General features: G+C 33.0%; 1 protein-coding gene across 11 annotated transcripts in view; it reads left to right on the forward strand.

Moving 5' to 3' along the window:
* Positions 1-18,299, forward strand: part of MIA2 (MIA SH3 domain ER export factor 2) — an 88,640-nt gene that overhangs the window by 63,021 nt on the left and 7,320 nt on the right. For 8 of the 11 annotated variants that reach the window (XM_065906983.1, XM_065906984.1, XM_065906991.1 and 5 more), the window contains 4 exons: positions 2,226-2,293; positions 3,513-3,595; positions 5,210-5,338; positions 8,296-8,454. In XM_065906983.1, coding sequence (XP_065763055.1) covers positions 2,226-2,293; positions 3,513-3,595; positions 5,210-5,338; positions 8,296-8,454 — 439 coding nt within the window. The remainder of the gene's footprint in view (positions 1-2,225; positions 2,294-3,512; positions 3,596-5,209; positions 5,339-8,295; positions 8,455-18,299) is intronic. The other 3 variants (XM_065906985.1, XM_065906986.1, XR_010659208.1) reach the window with 2 other exon arrangements.

Below are 18,299 nucleotides of genomic sequence, written 5' to 3' on the forward strand. Positions count from 1 at the left end.
TTTGTTATTGAAATAATATGCTGGTCTTGGAAGTGAGTTTAATCTTCCTCACTCCTTTCTAAATGCTCAGATGCAAATTATTTTTTAAAGATGGAGAGGAACTGATGTTTATTAGTATTGCATATATTCTAGGCACTGTACTCAAAGGCATTTTACATATATTACTCACTCAGTCTACACAATAGCTGTAAAAGAAAATGGGTATTGTAATTCAGGTCTTCCTGATGAGGAAACAGCCCTAGGTCACGTGATTAGAGAGTTAAGATTGGAGATTGAAACATTGACCTTTTAGATTCTAAGTCTTATATGTTTTTTTTTAAGATTCCAAGTCTTATACTTTTTCTTTTCAATACATTGAAATTCTTGTTTAGTAAATAATTACATTGACATTAAATTAAAACATGCAGAAAATATGCCCTTCATGTCTCAAACTAAAAAGATATTTTATAAAAATAATATATACTCGTTGAACAAAAGTTATACCATGTAGAAAAGTACAAAGAAGTAATCAGCAGTAGTACTTTAATTTATTCCATACTTTTATAGATACATTGAGACATAAAGCACATATATATGTTTAAAAAAACAAGATCATATATTAATGTTTTATAACCTTTCTTAATATATCATAGATATTTTTTATGAAGTTTTATCTTTTCTATGAAGTTTTTCATTTTATAAACTTTCAGTTTGTTTCCACTATTTTACTGTAATAATTTCTTCATTTTAGGTGTTACTTTCTCTGTTGAGCATTTCTTTGCTCCATCCTGTTAGATTTAATCTTCCTTTAAATTGTCATAGTACTTGGGTATTTTTTTTGTATCCTGTGGCAAGTACTGTGGTTATTTGTATTTGTTCTTACTACAGATTTAAGCTTATAGGGACTGTTTTGTTTTCCTTCTTAACACCTGTACCTAATAGAATCTTTTTTGCATATTGTAAGTGTTCAATATCTGAATATAAATGTCTTAGATTACAATATGGTTGGTTATTTACTAAAATTACAGTTTCTGCTAACTTCTGGTTGTAAATTTTTCAAATGTGAACCATTGTCATCAGTCTGTTTTTATTTCTTTGTTGTAGGTATATCTTTAATATATACTATACTATAATCAGAGTAGAACTTACTTTTGACTTAACTACACGTTTTTGTGCCATATGTTTAAGAGTAAATATATTACACATTAGCAAACATTTAGAAATGATTTTAGTTCTGCATCATTAAAAGTTAAATGAATTGGTATTTTGTTAACAAAATTGTTACAATGGTGTTCTTTTTTGTTATTACAAAATTGATTATATAATTTGGAAAAAGATTCACACCTGGAATCTTTTGATATTGAGTGCTAACATGTGGTTAAGCTATATTTTTGGTGACTATTGGCCCAGTTAAAGTCAGTTCCCAGGTACAGGTCACAATTACAGACTGCGTTAATTCGCCTACCTTTTGGTGACTCACATTTGCCCTAGTGAACTGCATTGATCTGGCAGGTGTGGTGTTCCCCACTCTGCTGCTTCTACCCTGAGAGTCCACAGGATAACAGGGAAACGTAGTATTCTATGCAAGCTTAATTTTACCCACAGCTATTTGGGTTTATTGCATATTCTTGGTATAAGCTTTTTTTTCTTGTAACATCTGTATTGGTACTCTGATTTTTATTAAATGAAAGTGTCTGTAAATAGATGTAAAAGACTAAAGGAATGTATCTCTACAGTGCTGTGTACTTAATAAACATGCAGCATTCTTTGATTATATTCAGTCATTTAAAAAAAAAAATGGCCTTTACCAGCATGTTTAGACCTTTATAGTTTCACAGAATTACAATGATCTCTTTCCAGAGATAGTTACTTTGTTCCACTGCCAATGCTGCCAGGCATAATTCTGAGTCTCCATTCCTAAGCTTGAGTCCTCTTCCATAGCTCTTGTCATGTTATTTGGATATTTACAACACCAAGTAATTCTAATCCTTGACTTCACATCTAGCTGAAAGCATTTCTTGGCAAGTACGTGATTAAACTCCAGCCTTAGGTTCATCTGGTTGTATGAAACTCATTTCTTTTTGATATAATTTTCTAAATTAATTTTTTTTACATTGAGTTTACTGAAATGCTTACTTACATACTTAAGTGATTGTGATATTTGTATGCAATTATTGAGATATTTATGTATGCTTATATTTCAAGTTTTCATAAATTTATTTTAAAAATATATTATTTTCCTTAAGTTGGCAGCCCGGACCGCTGAAAGAAACCTCAATGATTTAAGGAAAGAAAATGCTCACAACAGACAAAAGTAAGTATCTTAGTAGGAATACTTTAAAAACTTTGCTTATGACTTTTATTCTTACTTATTTTATTAAGTAGTTAATATTTTTTCTAAGGATAAACAGACTTTCAATGACCCAACATATCTAGTAATAAAGTATACCTTAGTTCTATTAGAGTTTACTAGATTTTTTGTTTGAAATGCTTGACTAGAGGTTACTGTAACAGAGAGAAACTTTTCATAGATTTTTTTGTAAAAAGTATAACTTAAAAAAATTTTGTTTAAATCAGAGTGTCGGTAGAAAGAGATTATAAGAGATGAAGATAGAAAGGATAAATCTTTTTGACATGGTAATTCACAGAGTATTAACATCTTTTAATGAATAAATGGATAGAATGTTTATTATTTCTCTTTTTCCATGGTTTTATTATATTGGATGGCATTGCTTTACAATAACAAAATGAATGAGAGGATAAAAGAGTACAGTGTACAATTGAAGGGAAGAGTAAATGGTTTTCTATGAAGACTGTAAAAGTCTTCCCATAGTGTTATAATTTCTTGACAGAATGTACTATTAACATTATCCAGTATTAGTTTTAGTCTCTTACTTGTCTTTTCTACTCAGAAATTAAAGCCATATGATTAAATGTTTTATTTCAGATCTAATAGTTTAGAACTAGAAATAAGATTCTTTTAAAATGTCATATTTTTCAGATAAAAGTTTGGAAAGGAATAAAATAGTAGGATGAATTAATCAGGTTCCAACTTTATGTTATGACTGGAATCGTATGGGTAATACTACAACGGAAAGCTTATGTGACTCAGAGCTGGGAGCCCTGAGTTTTAACCCCAGTACTTTCATTTTGCATAAATGATTTAAACTCCTAACCTCACTTTCCTTAGTTGTAAAATAATAGGTTTGAACTCATTGACCTTGGAGGGCCCTTCAAGATCTTTCTAAAAGTTGGATTCTGTGATATGGTATTCTTTGTAGCCTAGTTTTGAAAGAGAATAAAACATTTCCAAACCTCAACAAAACATCACTATCATGAGGCAAAAGGAACCTGTTACCCTAAAATAAATGGGGATATATAAAGATATTTTGGTCAGAATAATTTTAAAGGACCTGTTTCTTTTATGTAGATATTGAGATAATAAAAAATAGTTTATAATAGTGGCATTTTTCTTGAAATGTGAGTGCTTCTCTTAGATAAGTAACTTAGTGATGTTTGTTCTTTATTTGCAGATTAACTGAAACAGAGTTTAAAATTGAACTTTTAGAAAAAGATCCTTATGCACTTGATGTTCCAAATACAGCATTTGGCAGAGGTAGTTTTTTTTTTTTAACCCCTCATTAAAAAATACTTAATATATTTTGTACATACCATTTATATTAGTGTGAATTAACACTACTTCTTATGAATTTTTTAGATTTTGGAGCTAGGGTTCTAATCTGAGTTATCTTGTGGTCTCCCAAGTTTCTGAGTTTGGTTCTCTAGCAATAATGTGAGTAATGGCTTTCTCAGTGGTATTTTGTAGGATGATGTATGTTTAGTACCTTGAGCTCCTTGGGAAGCAAAGTACATAGTAAGGTACTCATTATTTTTTTGGAGAGTGAATGGGCAAAGATTGCTTAAATGGAATAGCATTGTGACTGTTTACATATTAACCATTCTTTGGAATTTGCTTGAATTTTAAAAATAAGAATTAAAACTGCTGGTTTTAAATTATTTAAAACTTCATTAAAAGGGTGGGAAAACTTTATTAATCTGAGTTTTGATTGCTTTAATTACCTCCAAAAGAACCAGTTATTTGGAAGATGTATTTAATATTTCTGTCCATTCATTAGTGAGTTAGCATCTTTATGATCTCATACTATTCCAAATAGTTTACATTTTTCAAAATAATTTTGCTTGAATTGGAATTAAGCTTCTAGGGTAGTAAAAACAAACCTATCTTGTGTAGGTAGACCCCTCTTTTAATAACTGTTGAAAAGTTATAAAAATCACTTTGAGAGTCCAGTTTCATTAAGTATTTCTACATTAAGAAATAGCAGATTGTTATGAGTTTCAAATAGGAACAAAGTCTGGAGTTGAGGGAGTTATACAGAAAGAATTTTTATCTGAATCTAATGCAAAAATGTCTCAGGGTAAATAATGCTTTGATCTTTTGTTGTAACTGCATTCAAATATTATATTGGCTACATAATAAAGTTTAGCATGTTTTGAAAAGTGTTATTTTGGGTGGCATTGAAGTTTGTTTGTTTTTTGATAATGTTGTTGATTTTCAATCTTTGGAAGAATAACCATTATTTGAGAATGGTGAAGTTTGTAAAATGATCAGACTTTTGGTTATATGGTTTATAGATAAAGTGATTTATTTGATGTGTAAAACTGAGTTTTCACTGGTGATAAATCAGAAGTAATTTCTGATGGTTCAGAGTATTTTGTGGTTTTTTTTTTCCTGCTTTTGAAAATCTGAACTTTACTCGGGTAATTCATAGCCCAATACAGGCCCTGTCTGGCCTTGATTTAAACAGAGCCCTTCTATTGGTACAACCCTCACCAGCTGAACTATCTGGAAGCATACTGCCACTAAAAACAAAACAAAAACAAACAAACTTCACGCCCCTCAAATCCTGTTATAACTCTAAAATATGGTGTCCTTTACTTAATAGAGTATGATCATTCGAGTGTATTAGTTACCAAAAGAGTGATGTTTTTATTGACTGAAGTGTCTGGTAGATAGACTTAAACACATGGTTCTATATATAGCTCTATCCCATATTAGCTAAACCCAAGGCACCTTTAGTATTTAGGACAGAGATTAAATAATTTAAATTGGCAATAGAGTGACCCGATGGTAATTGCTGAGTTAGGATTCTAATCTGTAGTGTAGGTAATTGAAACTATGAATTTAAATATGCTGTTTTAATTATTCCAGAGCATTCCCCATACGGTCCCTCACCATTGGGCCGACCTTCACCTGAAGTGAGAGCTTTTCTCTCCCCCCCAACCTTGTTGGAGGGGCCACTCAGACTCTCACCTTTGCTTCCAGGGGGAGGAGGAAGAGGTATATTGTTTAAACATCTTTATTGCTCTAGATTTCTTCCTGACTTTATATTTTCATCTAAACTTATCTTTAAAATGATCTTTAAAATAAACCTTTGAAAAATACGGGCATTCCTTGCACTTACTTACTCTGGGTTAATTTTTGTTTGGAAAAGAAACTCTGTGACATCTAATTTGAATATATTTTTCCCTTAGAAACCTATTTCTGATGGATTACATTTTGGTCAGAGACTTGATATATCATCTTTTAAAATCTTTTTAAAAGATGGATCTTTTACTACATAATATATAACTTTATAAAAGTATACATGAAATACAGTAACAGTATAACCTAGCATAAAATTGTATTTTAATTGAGCATTATTGGAATACAGAATTTTTTAAAAATCTTTTTTTTACTTATCATGATCTTTTTATTGTAGAAAATCAGAAAGTGAAAGAGCTATTTTTTTTTTTTTTTAAGAAATAAGGAATTCAGAAGTGCTCTCTTGTAGACATAGTTTTGTTGGGAACCTCAAAAGAGCCCTAAATCGTATGTTAATACTTTAAGAAACTGACCCAAGATCGTGTGCTTTGTTACCCCCTTATGTGTTTTTGAGAATTTCCAGAGCCATTCAAGCCCAAGCATTAGCTATTGATCTTTCTGCGGTTACCTCATCAGCACTGATGTTACCTGTATACCTCTTTTGATCTGGAGTTTTCCTCTTTTGCTCTCTCAACTATATTTTGTTTGTCAAGTTACTTTAGAACTTTCCCTTGCGTTGTGGCAAAATTCAAGCATATTTATTCCAAAATCGAGAGCCTTAGGTTTTTAGCCCTGAATTTGTGTTTATATCATATCAGATTACACATGAACATAAGTGTTATCGAAGCCAGTCACATGAAATAGTACTACCTTACTGTCTTTGATGCTTTGTGATAGCTTCTATTCAGTTCTATTCCATTTCATTAAGAAGGAATACCAGTTAAGATTAACTTCATATGCCACAATGGGTTGCAGCCAACACTCCTGAAAAACAGTGCCCTGTAAGTAAGGGTATAAACTAGCTAAATTGCCAATGTGAATCACTATAAATTGAATGACATAAGTCAAGGATTGCTTGTAGTTAATTGAATATTTGAAATAACAGTAAAAATTACCTTTGATTTCTCCTCTCCTATTTAAGTTACTTTCCTTTCTTTTTTAAATAACTTTGAAGATACAATGTGATTAGATCATTTGCAAGGGTGTTTTACTGTTAGAAAAGCTACAGAAGTTTTAGGTAAGTTAGCAGTAGGCCTTAAAAGAGTTGCTTTGAACTGAAAGTTTCTATGACCCATAAAAGAAGAATGACCTTTCTTTTCCTTCCTCTTACTTTTTTTTTTGAAAGTTTGGATGAGATAAGGTTTGAGTAAGGTTGAGTGTAAGGAAAATAATTTCTTTTTAGAGTAAATTGTATGTAACTTGTGGACTGAATGAAAAACCTTGACCTTTAGCATGTTCATGTTGGCAGTTTTTCACCTAATAGTCACTTGCCTGTACTTTTTTCCTCTGGAAGTAAGCAATCAGGAGAAAGTCTTTGAATGTCTCCTTTAAAGATCCGTTTTTCACTCTAGACAACCTCAGCCTAATTGACTCTTGCACATATTTCACCGATTTAATTTTCTGCTATCCCAGCCTTTTTTTCCCTTCTGATGAACTGATTAAAAGGATGAACAAACTAGAAGGAATAAGGATAAGTAGACCTCCTGACATAAAAGTCACTTGGCTTCCTGACAACAAGAGTAGATAGAACAATTTAAAAAATTACTAAAATTAAAAAAAAAACAAAAACAGAATGCTTATACTGATTGCTACCAGTTACCATGAAAAGGTCATATTACTTTTATCTCTTAAAGGAAGTGCTGAAATGTGGGGAGCATTTTAGAATGATTTCTATTAAAATAATTGTTTTTTAAAGTTGTTCTTTGAAAAATTAAATAAGCTTTTGTTTTCTGGGCAGTGTAATTTTGAGGAGACCTCATTCTCCCCTCAATGACAGATGAAATATTAATTAATTAATTTTGTTATTTAATATTAAAACTTTTTATATTTGTGTTTTTCACTTTAATTGAGTATGGGTTATTAGTTGAGGTGCCATTCTTTCTGTGGTCATAGGAAGGGAACTTTGGAATGATTCCCTTTCTTTATAAATGTTAGCATGTCAGATTTTCTTACCCATATGAGTGTTACCTTGTTCAGAGTGTTTATTTCAGCAGTGCTGTTGCTTTTGAAACTCTTTATTTTAGACTTGACTTCATTGTTATGAGCTCTCTTTGGAGGTGAACTTGATATTTAAAAATTGCTAGAAGTTGCTTAAAGCCAAATATATTTGGCATATATAAATTTTGTAATCAGACTGGCTAAAATCATTTCTGAGGCAGAAGTCATGAAGAGTCATGCCTCTACTTACTACAATAGTAAGATGCAATTTCTTGAGTAGCTGTTAAGTTAATCTGAGTACATTTCTAAAATATACTTTGAGTAGTTGCAGAATTATTAAAATAGATATATAGCCTCTAAGATGACTGTTTTAAAGGCTTCATACTCTTTGACTATTGGCATATTAGTTTAATTAACAAAAATCTCATAATTATTACATCTGATATAGAAATCCTTTACTTTGCTATTTACTTTCTACTCTTATTTTTCAGACTTAGTATTTATAATTTCCAATTTAACCACTGATTTTATATGTAAATAATGATGGTAATAACATTTAAGAATGAGTTTTATAGGCAAATATTTATGTATATGACAAAATATTTCCTTTTGTTTTAGAAATGGCTTTGGTAGGATAGAGTTATAGTCTAATGTGTCTTGGGAAAACTTGGTTAGAATCTGATTGTTTTGCCTTTCAAAAAAGGCCTGGATTTTATTTGATGAAATCTTATAATGCTGTTTTAGATAAAACAGTTGTATCTTTCTTCTTTAATTAGGCTCAAGAGGCCCAGGGAATCCTCTGGACCATCCGATTACCAATGAAAGAGGAGAATCAAATTCTGATAGGTTAACTGATCCTCACAGAGCGTCTTCTGACACTGGTTCCCTTTCACCCCCCTGGGAACAAGATCGTAGGATGATGATTCCTCCATCAGGTATGGAATGAGTATAGTTAGTGTGTATATTTGAAAGGCATCCAGTGTGTGTGCAACATACAGGAATAGAGAAGTACATGTGTGCCCTGTCTTAAGGAGAACCATGATACATATGAGAAAACAGTAGTAACACAAATTTCCAAAGAGAGTAATTAGGGATAATTATTCACATTATAGAAAACTGTCCTCCCTCCACCCCCACCATGCAATGTCTTTATAGTTTTTGTTCCTCATAGAAGTGATACATGTTTATATTTATGTTAGAAAATTCAAACAATGGAGAAATGTGTGATTAGGAAAGTGAAAAAATCCCCCTTGTCATCTGAAGCATGCCCCTCCCAGAATGTAGTTTTATATCTTTTAGGGAGTTCTTTTTTGATATGTTTTCATAAACATAGGTATACCCATTCCTTCATCACTTCTGTGCAGTTATACTATTCACCTTATAATTGTCTTTTTACCCTTGAACAATATATCTTAGATTAATTGTCAAGATAAATATGTTTACTGGAAGACTCACAGTAGAATATTCTGAAGTAAGGCAATAACTATAAGGCTATTCCCTTATAGCCTCTATTTGCCCAAGGAACGTTATTAAAATTATTCAGTTTGCTAAACTTTTATTTATGCACAATGTTTCAGGGACAGACACTGTTATGTAAAGTGAGCTATGCCTGCTTTGCATAAATTAGTTACATTTTAAAAAATATACTAGTTCAGATTGCTTCCTGAGGAGTTGGAGAAGGAAGAATATTGTGGTTAAAAAAACCCTTTAATTCCAAGAGTTAGCCTTTGCTTTGTTAGTGTGTGTATGTTGTATGAAGTGGTAATTTCTTTGGTTTGAGGTTACTTTCTTTTGTTTGATATCATTAGAGTATCAGCTTCATAAAAACAGAGATTTGTGTCACTTTAGTTCACTGCTGTATCTCCAGAACCTAGGACGGTGCTGAGCCTATAGTATTTGCCCAGTAAATATTTGTTGAATGAATGAATACCCAGATAATTCTAAGAAAGCTGAATATTTTTCTTACTGTTTTTATGTTTAGAACTATATATGCTGTGACTTTCAGACTTAAGAATCTGTTAATAGGTGGCATAGAAATCCTCCTTTCAAGGATTTTTTTCTTAAGTAGCATTCATTTTAAACTTTAGATGTGATAAAAATAAAGATGAATAGTTTACAGCCCCTTTCATAAGGAGTTTGATTTCAAGCTTTTCGTATATATTGTATTTCTCTGTGTGTGTGTGTGTATATACACATACACATATATATATATTTAAAATTTTCTGTTTGGCTGCATTAGTCCTTAGCGGGATCTTTCTTTGTGACTCACGGACTCTAGCTGTGGTGCATGGGCTAGTTGCTCCACGGTATGTGGGATCTTAGTTCCCTGATCAGGGATCAAACTCATGTCCCCTGCATTGCAAGGTGGATTCTTAACCACTGAACCACCAGGGAAATCTCATATTTTTGTAAAGGATGTTCCTTTTGAGAATTTACAAGCTGTCAGTACCAAGAGTCCCTGTCACATGCTCTGCCTCTCCCCCCAAGTATTAGCTAGTGTGATGATGCTCAAACTTGGCTTATCATCAGAAATAATCTAGGGGACTTAAAAAAATGCAAATACGTGGGTTTCACCACATTCCCCCGCCCTAGTTTTTCCTGTAAATTTCACTGAAGTATAGTTGATGTACGATGTTGTCATTACACTTTCTGAACATAATCTCTGGAGGTAAGATCTGTATTTCCCAAAAAAACCTCTCTAGGAGGTTCTGAGGAATAGCTAAATTTAAAAACCACTAATTTACCCAGTGTCCTTACTTAATAGAGAAGGGAACTGAGTCCCAGAAGAAGGATTTTCCCTGACAGTCTTCAGTTAGAACAGTTAGCTAGATGAGGAGCTGAGGCTGGAACCCAAACAATAGTGACTGTTATTCATAAAATTGGAACATATTTGACATGTTGTTTAACAATTGCCTGAAACCTATAATTTTTCAGACCTTTTGATGTTGTCCCATGGATCTCTGTCTCCTCATTTTATTGCCAAATTTTTTTCCATTCTTTCTTTTTATGGTTGAATAACTTCTGTTGATCTATCTTCAAGTTTACTGACTCTTTCCAATGTTACTTCCATTCTGCTGTTAAGTCCATCTGGTACATTTGGAGCTTTCCTGGTGGCTTAGTGGTAAAGAATCTGCCTGCCAATACAGGAGACATGGATTCGATCCCTGGGTTGGGAAGATCCCCTGGAGAAGGAAGTGGCAACCCACTCTAGCATTCTTGCTTGGGAAATCCCATGGACAAGGGGCCTGGCAGGCTACAGTCCACAGGATCACAAAGAGTTGGACACGACTGAGCAACTAAACAACCCCATGGACTGTAGCCTTTGTCCAGAATTCTGCAGGTGAAAAAGTATTTGGATTGGAAATTAAAAAATTTGATTTCTAATCTTCACTCTTTAATCTTTTTATGTGATTTTTGAAATTTGTTTTATCTCTTTGGAGTTCAGTCCTTTTATACAATGAGAGAGATGAACTGAGTGATCTATGTAATCTGTTTATCTGAGTAATAGAACATTTAGTTCAGTATTAATGGTTAATGTTGAGATGTTCTAGATAATGTTCAATGTAGTTGACAGAGCAAATAATATAATATACAATGCTAGTAAAACCAGACTACAGCATTCTTTCCTAAATCCAGTTGTGAACACACCTTTTTCAGTTTAAAAACTTAATTGAGGGACTTCCTGTTCTAGGTCAAGCTACCTTTTAATCAAACTGGTAAATGTTTTCAGCAGTTAACAGTGATAAGTTATGTACTACCTAGAGCAACCACTAAAAACTCTTCTTAAAGAGAAGAATCTGCCTGCAACGCAGGAGAGCCGGGTTTGATCCCTGGCTTGGGAAGCTCCCCTGGAGAAGGGAATGGCTACCCACTCCAGTATTCTTGCCTGGAGAACTCCATAAACAGAGGAGCCTGACCGGCTATAGTCCATGGGGTCTCGAAGAGACAGACACAACTGAGTGACTAACATAAGGCCATGATAGTGACTGAGAAAAATATTTCAGAAGGTCAGATAATATATGATTTTATGTATATAATGCTTTAATGACAAAATTATAGAACTAGAAAACAGATTAGTGGATGCCATGAATTAGGGATGGTGAAGGGAGAAGAGTGGATGTGATTAAAGGGAAGGCTGAGAGAGATCCTTTTGGAAATGGAATAGTTCTGTATCTTGAGTGTGCTGGTGGTTTCATAAATCTATTCATGATAAAATCTATCCATGGCAAGAACTATACACGTTAGTTAGTAATAATGTTAGTTTCCTGTTATTACTTTAAACTATAGTTATGAAAAATGTAAACATTTGGGGAAACTGGGTAAAGGGTATGCAGGAACTTTCTACAGTATTTTTGCAGCTCTCTGGGAATCTTTATTTTAAAATCAACAGTTAAAAACAAAACAAAACAACTTTCTTATCTGGATACAGTGCATATAAAGTGCAAGTGTTTTTAAGCATATAACCTGATGATTGTTTCAAAATTTGAGTACACCTGTAAGCCAGCATTCAGGTTAAGAAACTGTTTTCAGTTTATTTTATTTGTCTTATGAATTTAGGTAGAAATATCACGTCATAAGTAGTCAGAATTAAAATTTTAACAAGAAGATGTCCCGTAATTAACAAGCCCATTATAAATTCTTAATAATTGTTGAACTGCAACACGAATTTCATCAGTGTTACTTACCTTGCTCAGTGTTTCATTCTGTGAGAAGTAGAACTTTATTCTGTGAGGATCTCATCCTTGAAGTTCAGGAGTAGAAAAGCAAAAACATCAAAATGCTTTTTGAAGCCTCTCTGAATCACAACAGCTAACATTTGGTTGACAAAGCAAGTCACATGTCAGAATTTGGAATCATTGGGCAGGATAGGTATTTTACCTCTTAAGGACAAGCATACAAGGAAAGGTAAATAATTGAGGTCATGAATACAATCTAGCTAGAGGGATTATATTAATACTATTGTGATGTATTTTCACTTACTGTATAACTAGCTTTGAAAAACATATTTAGGTAATATAATTTTAAAGTTTTAAAGTTACTTTTTGGAAGAAAGGAATATATGGTTTTTCTGTTAAGTTGTTCCTAAGTAATTGCCTTGTTTTCTTTGTAGTTGCTCTTATTTACAAAGCTGTGCATAGTAAGCAATCTTGACTAATGGTTGAACAAGTTTTTAGAAAGTCTTAAAATATGATCTAACTCCCACATGTGTGTACACTGGGTTACTCAGTCATGTCCATTTATTTGCAACGCCATGGACTGTAACCCATAAGGATCCTCTGTCCGTGGAATTTTCTAGGTGAGAATACTGGAGAGGGTTGCCATTTCCTACTCCAGTAGATTTTCCCAACCTAGGGATTGAACCCATATCTTCTGCATCTCCTGCTCCCACATTTAGTAGTTATTAATACATTTGAGAGACATGCTTCTTAAAATGTTCTTATGCTTTTTGTAAACTGTAATTAGTAACTGTGTGTTTCTACGATACTATTAACATAATTCAAATAAGAAAAGAAATGCTAAAATTTAAATGATAGCTTTTTGACTGTCAGGGTATGAATCTGCAGGATTCTTGACTTTTAGTCTTTTAACTGATTCTTGAGAATTATATCCATAAGTAATTTATAGTGTAGGTATTAATCACAGTAATGATTCATCATATGTACATGACTATATTCATGAATCTAACAAGAAAGTTAGTAATTGTGTCTAAGTTCATGTAAATATTTTGGTAAAATTTTAAGTTAAGAAAATAAAACCACAGATACTTTAATGAAACAAAGTTTCAGTTTTTATCATTTTTTTCTCACTCTTTGGTATTCTTAATCTCTCAGTGCCCCTCTTGATCTTTGAGTGCTCCAACTTCAGTGTCCTTTTATTCCTCTATGCTACCTCACAATTTCTTTTTCCCGGAATAGAGAAGTAATAGAGAAGAATAAGAATCTTAATTCTCAGCAGATCTTATGCTACTTTAGAGATATGCATTAATAGTGAATTATATAATTTTTCCTCCTTGTACTTTTTTGAGCTTTAGCAAAGAGCAGGGAATATGTATGTAGGTAGGTATTCCATTTTTTTTTTTTTTTTTTTTTGGTCAGTGCTTATCTTTAACTGATTTAGGTAATTTATTTTATGTAATGGATAGCAAAGAGACTTAGCTGTTATTTCTTAGTGGTTTTATCATGAATTAAGTGTGATCTTCAGCCTTGCATATTTAAACAACTTGCTTTTTATCTCTCTTTTTAAAGAGCTATGCAGAAGACATATACAGCCAACTTGATGAGGACAGTTCTGAATTTTACCTTGAGAGAGAAGAGCAGGCTAAAACAGATCAGAACAGTTGGGAGAGCTTTATCAGAACAGTTTGGAAAACACAGGCATAGATTTTTACATTACTGGCTCTGATCTGTAGATGTTTGTGTAGACCATTGCCCTGCATTGCAAACATTCTTTCAGATAAGATGCATTTGATAGAATTATAGTTTGTCTCAAGTGAGGTTCACCTTGATTTCCTTGTTGAGATTTTGGAGTCTTCATAAGCTGAAAAAGTGTACTAAAACCCATAGTGATGCTTTTCTACTATTAGAGGATGAGATTTACTTTAAAGTTGTTTCCAAATTTTGAGATTGTCACTTTTTTGGGAGTATATATTTCTTGTGACACTTCAGCTTTCTTGTGTAATGATTCTTTTTAAATTCTAATGATTAGCATTTGGTTGCTAACTTACTGCTATATGTAGTTATATAAACTTGAAAAATCCATGTTTAATTTTTCAGTGTTCCTGAAGAGAGTAGATAGAGGAAAGATTAAGATGTGGGGACAAATGTAAACAGTATTTGAAAAAATTTGCTTTTAATAAAAATGAGAGATGAGGTGGTAATTGGATGGAGAAATGTTTTTGTTTTTAAAGATAGAAAACATTACAACATGTTTATTTGCTGATGGGAATGATCTAAGATCAGAGGAGAAATTGATGATGTATGGGAGAGGGTATAAAAGTACACAAAAAGAGTGGGATCCAGAGGGTAATTAGGAAATTAGATAGTGTTTGAATAACTTTGTGAAAGGAAGGAAGGCAGAGCACCTGGGCACAGATTAGAGGCTGAGTGAGGTTAAGTGAGTGTGTGTAGTTGCATCAAGTTTCTTGATGTGTAAAATCATTAACTTGGGATAGGAGAGAAAGGGAGGGGATTGTCAGAAATTTGGAGGGAGAAAAAGTTACACAGTAGCCATTTAGGAGAGTGAAAGAATTTACATGTAAGTGAAATGTGGTATGATTACAGGGCAATGTTGAGGATCCAGTTGAAGTTTATGATCTTAGATTTGAAAGAGACCAGTTGATACTATAGGCTTCCCAGGTGGTACTAGTGGTAAAGAATCTGCCTGCCAGTGCAGGAGATGCAAGGGACGAGTTCGACCCCTTTGTCAGGAAGATTCCCTGGAGGAAGAAATGGCAGCTCATTCCAATAGTCTTGCCTGGAAAATCCCATGGACAGAGAAGCCTGGAGTATAGTCTGTGTAGTCACATAGACTTGAATATGACTGAGCACACAAGTCAACACTATATTTTAATATAGTTTGTAATTATAAAAAATTTATCATTACAGCTACTTTGGGATGCTTACTTTGTGCCAGATGTTAAGAGCTTTATATTAATCATTCTAACACTCTTAAATTTATTATTCCCATTTTACAGGTGAAGAAAAAAAAATAAGTTAAAAAACAGCATAATCCTGTCTATCACCTACCAGAATTTACATATTAGTATTTGTTTCATATATATATATGTGTGTGTGTGTGTATGTGTAGCTGTGTGTCAGAGAAAGAGAATGGGTAAATAAAACAAATATAAACAGCATACTATATGAGTTGAAGTCTATTCTGTTTCCTTCACAGCAGGTGGATTCTTTACCCTCTGAGCCACCGGGGAAACTATTCTGTTTCCTTTCCCAAGGTTATTACCTTCTTTTGCAGAGACAGTTACTCATAAGTTTAATGTTTGTAAACTTATAGTCTATATATGATTTTTTTAAAATTTCTATTTTATCAAGTTTTTGTCAGCGTATGTTCCTGATTTCTTTCCATTTTAATAAAAATTATTATTAAATTGCTGTATTTAAGTATATGAATATACCACAGTATATTTATCTCATCTTATCCATTTTCCTCTGATGAACATTCAGGGTGTTTTCAGTGTTTCACCATTACTAACAGTGCTGCAGTTAAAACTTTATTTTTGCACACATGTTCTTTAGAGATGAGTCCAGGTTATGAAATTGCTGGGAAGTAAGATACATACAGTTTTGGTTTTAATAGATGTTGCCCTTGGTCTTCAAGGGTGGTTATGTGTGAAGTATTTGAGAGTAGCTGTTTCTTCAATACCTGATGTAAAACTTTTTAAAAGTTTTTCCAGCCATATGAGTTAAATTTTTTCTCATTTTTCTTTGATTTCTTTTTTTTTTTTACAGTTCCTTCATTATTAGTGAGCTTGAGCCTCTTTTCATGTTTATTGGTCATTTGTATTTACTTCTGTAGATGGCCTGATCCATTTCTCTTTAGGTTAATAGTAATTCTTAGCATCCTTTGGATGCTAATCTTCTATCTTTTGTAAATATTTTCTTGGTTTATTGTTATGTATGTTATTGTTATATATCAAAAATCAGAAGTTTTCTATTTTTGTTACGGGAAGTTAATCCATTTTTATTTTTACTGAATTTTTTTTCTTTAGAACCTGTCTACATCAAAAAGATACTCTTTTCTTCTAAAAATTTAAAATTTTGTTTTGATTTTTTAAGTCTTTAATAATATGGATTTTATTTTGGTTTTCGTGTTTAGTTGAAGAGTTTTTTTTCCCCCATGGGTAGACAGTTGTTTTAATACTATATATTTATTTATCAATTTGAAATATTACTTTTATCTTAAATGTCCATGTTTGCATACGTATGTTTCTTAGACATTTTCTCTGCACCATCGGCCTCTTTATTCCAGAGCCGTGGTCTATCCATATTGATGGTTTTATCAGCTACTTTCTGGAAGTTTTACTTTCCATTAATTCCTTAATCATTAAGTTATTTTTTCACATTCTGAGTAAAGATGCTTATTGTACTTGATTAGTGAACAATATTGAGTTAAAAAATGCAAATCCTTTATCCATCCTTATAATTCTCTTTTCATCCACATTAGTGTTCTTGTTATATGATAGACCCCCAGTTATTAAAGCTACTGAAGGAACTATTATAAGCTGAGATTTGTTTTGGAATGAAAAGAGATGAGTAACATTTTTGTTTAAACTAGACATTGTGAATTTTTTTGTAATTTTTATTTTATGAAATTGCTTCACGGTGCTCTGTATGCTTCTTCCTCCTTTTCTATTTTTTTCCCCTGATTCTTTTCCTTCTCCCATTCTTTCTTTTTAATCATCTATTCTCTGAGAATGGTGGTAGAAAACAAAGGTGGTAAGCAGGTAAAAGAGAAAGGAACCCTTCGTGTACTTATTTGTATTTTAGTCTTTCATTGGTCATATGCTTTCCACATAGTTTTATCTTAATACATTAAGTATATGTGTGTGTTTATGTATGTACATGTGCATATACATGTATATGTATATTTGAATTTGACTAGAATATCATTGTTTACTCGTTTGTCCTTCCTTATTTTTCTTTCAGGGCAAGCTTTACCTTCTCTGTGGCACTGTTTCTGACTCCTCCAGTCAGAATTAGATAGACCATCTCTCATATTATTTGTATGCCCTTTTATTTAAGATATGATTTGTTTTTGTTTTGTCACCATAAGGGCACAGATTGTATTAAACCCAACTTTGTATCACTGATGCCTGGCACATAAGAGCTGGTAGATTTAAAGAGTGGATTATTTTCCTAGAGGAGGGCAATGTGTAACATATGGTCAGTAAAACAGAATACTTATAACAAAATCTTGTATTTCTCAGGTTATTGATATTGTGGGGATATATTTTAGAAGCAAGATAATGATATGGTATCTTGAGACCAGATTTTAAGAAAGAGTTAGAAAGTCTGCCATTTAGTTAATTCTGTGTTTAAAGTAGGGAAAACTCAGTTTAGACCTCAGTGGTTGGTATTGGCCTTTTCTCCCATGGGGCTAATTCAGATGGTTACAACTCTGAAAGAGGGAGGAAATGAGCCCTCAAGACTCTCTGAATCTTTCTTTCCTAAGTCACATCCCTTGACCCTTGCTGCTGCTGCTGCTGTTGCTGCTAAGTCGCTTCAGTTGTGTCTGACTCTATGTGACCCCATGGACAGCAGCCCACCGGGCTCCTCTGTCCACGGGATTCTCTAGGCAAGAATACTGGAGTGGGTTGCCATTTCCTTCTCCACTTGACCCTTGAGCACTCATTAAATACAATTTTCATCATTGACTTGAGTTGATGGCAGGTGGTATCCTTGGCTTTTTGTGGGAAAGATGTCTCTATAAGGTCCCAGGGGACTGAGTCATATAACAAGTATGTATGGAGTTCACATTATGTTCACCTAGGACAGTCATGGAAGGTAGTATGAGACCGTATCGGTTAGGATGGGAGAGAGTGAAACAGGGTAAAAAAAAGTTATCCCCTTTGTCCCCTGCCATATTTTTTTTAATAGTATTATTTACTTATTAACTTTTGCAAGAATCTGGTTGCTTAAGGAAGCTTCTGGCCCTTCTTTCCCACTGTAGCAGTGTCTTTAAGAACTTCCACCTAATTATTCAGATAGAGGAAGACAAATACTGCAGGACCTTACTTGTATGTGGGCATCTGAAAATGTGGAAC

Source organism: Muntiacus reevesi, chromosome 15, assembly GCF_963930625.1.
Source record: "Muntiacus reevesi chromosome 15, mMunRee1.1, whole genome shotgun sequence".
NCBI lineage: Eukaryota > Metazoa > Chordata > Mammalia > Artiodactyla > Cervidae > Muntiacus > Muntiacus reevesi.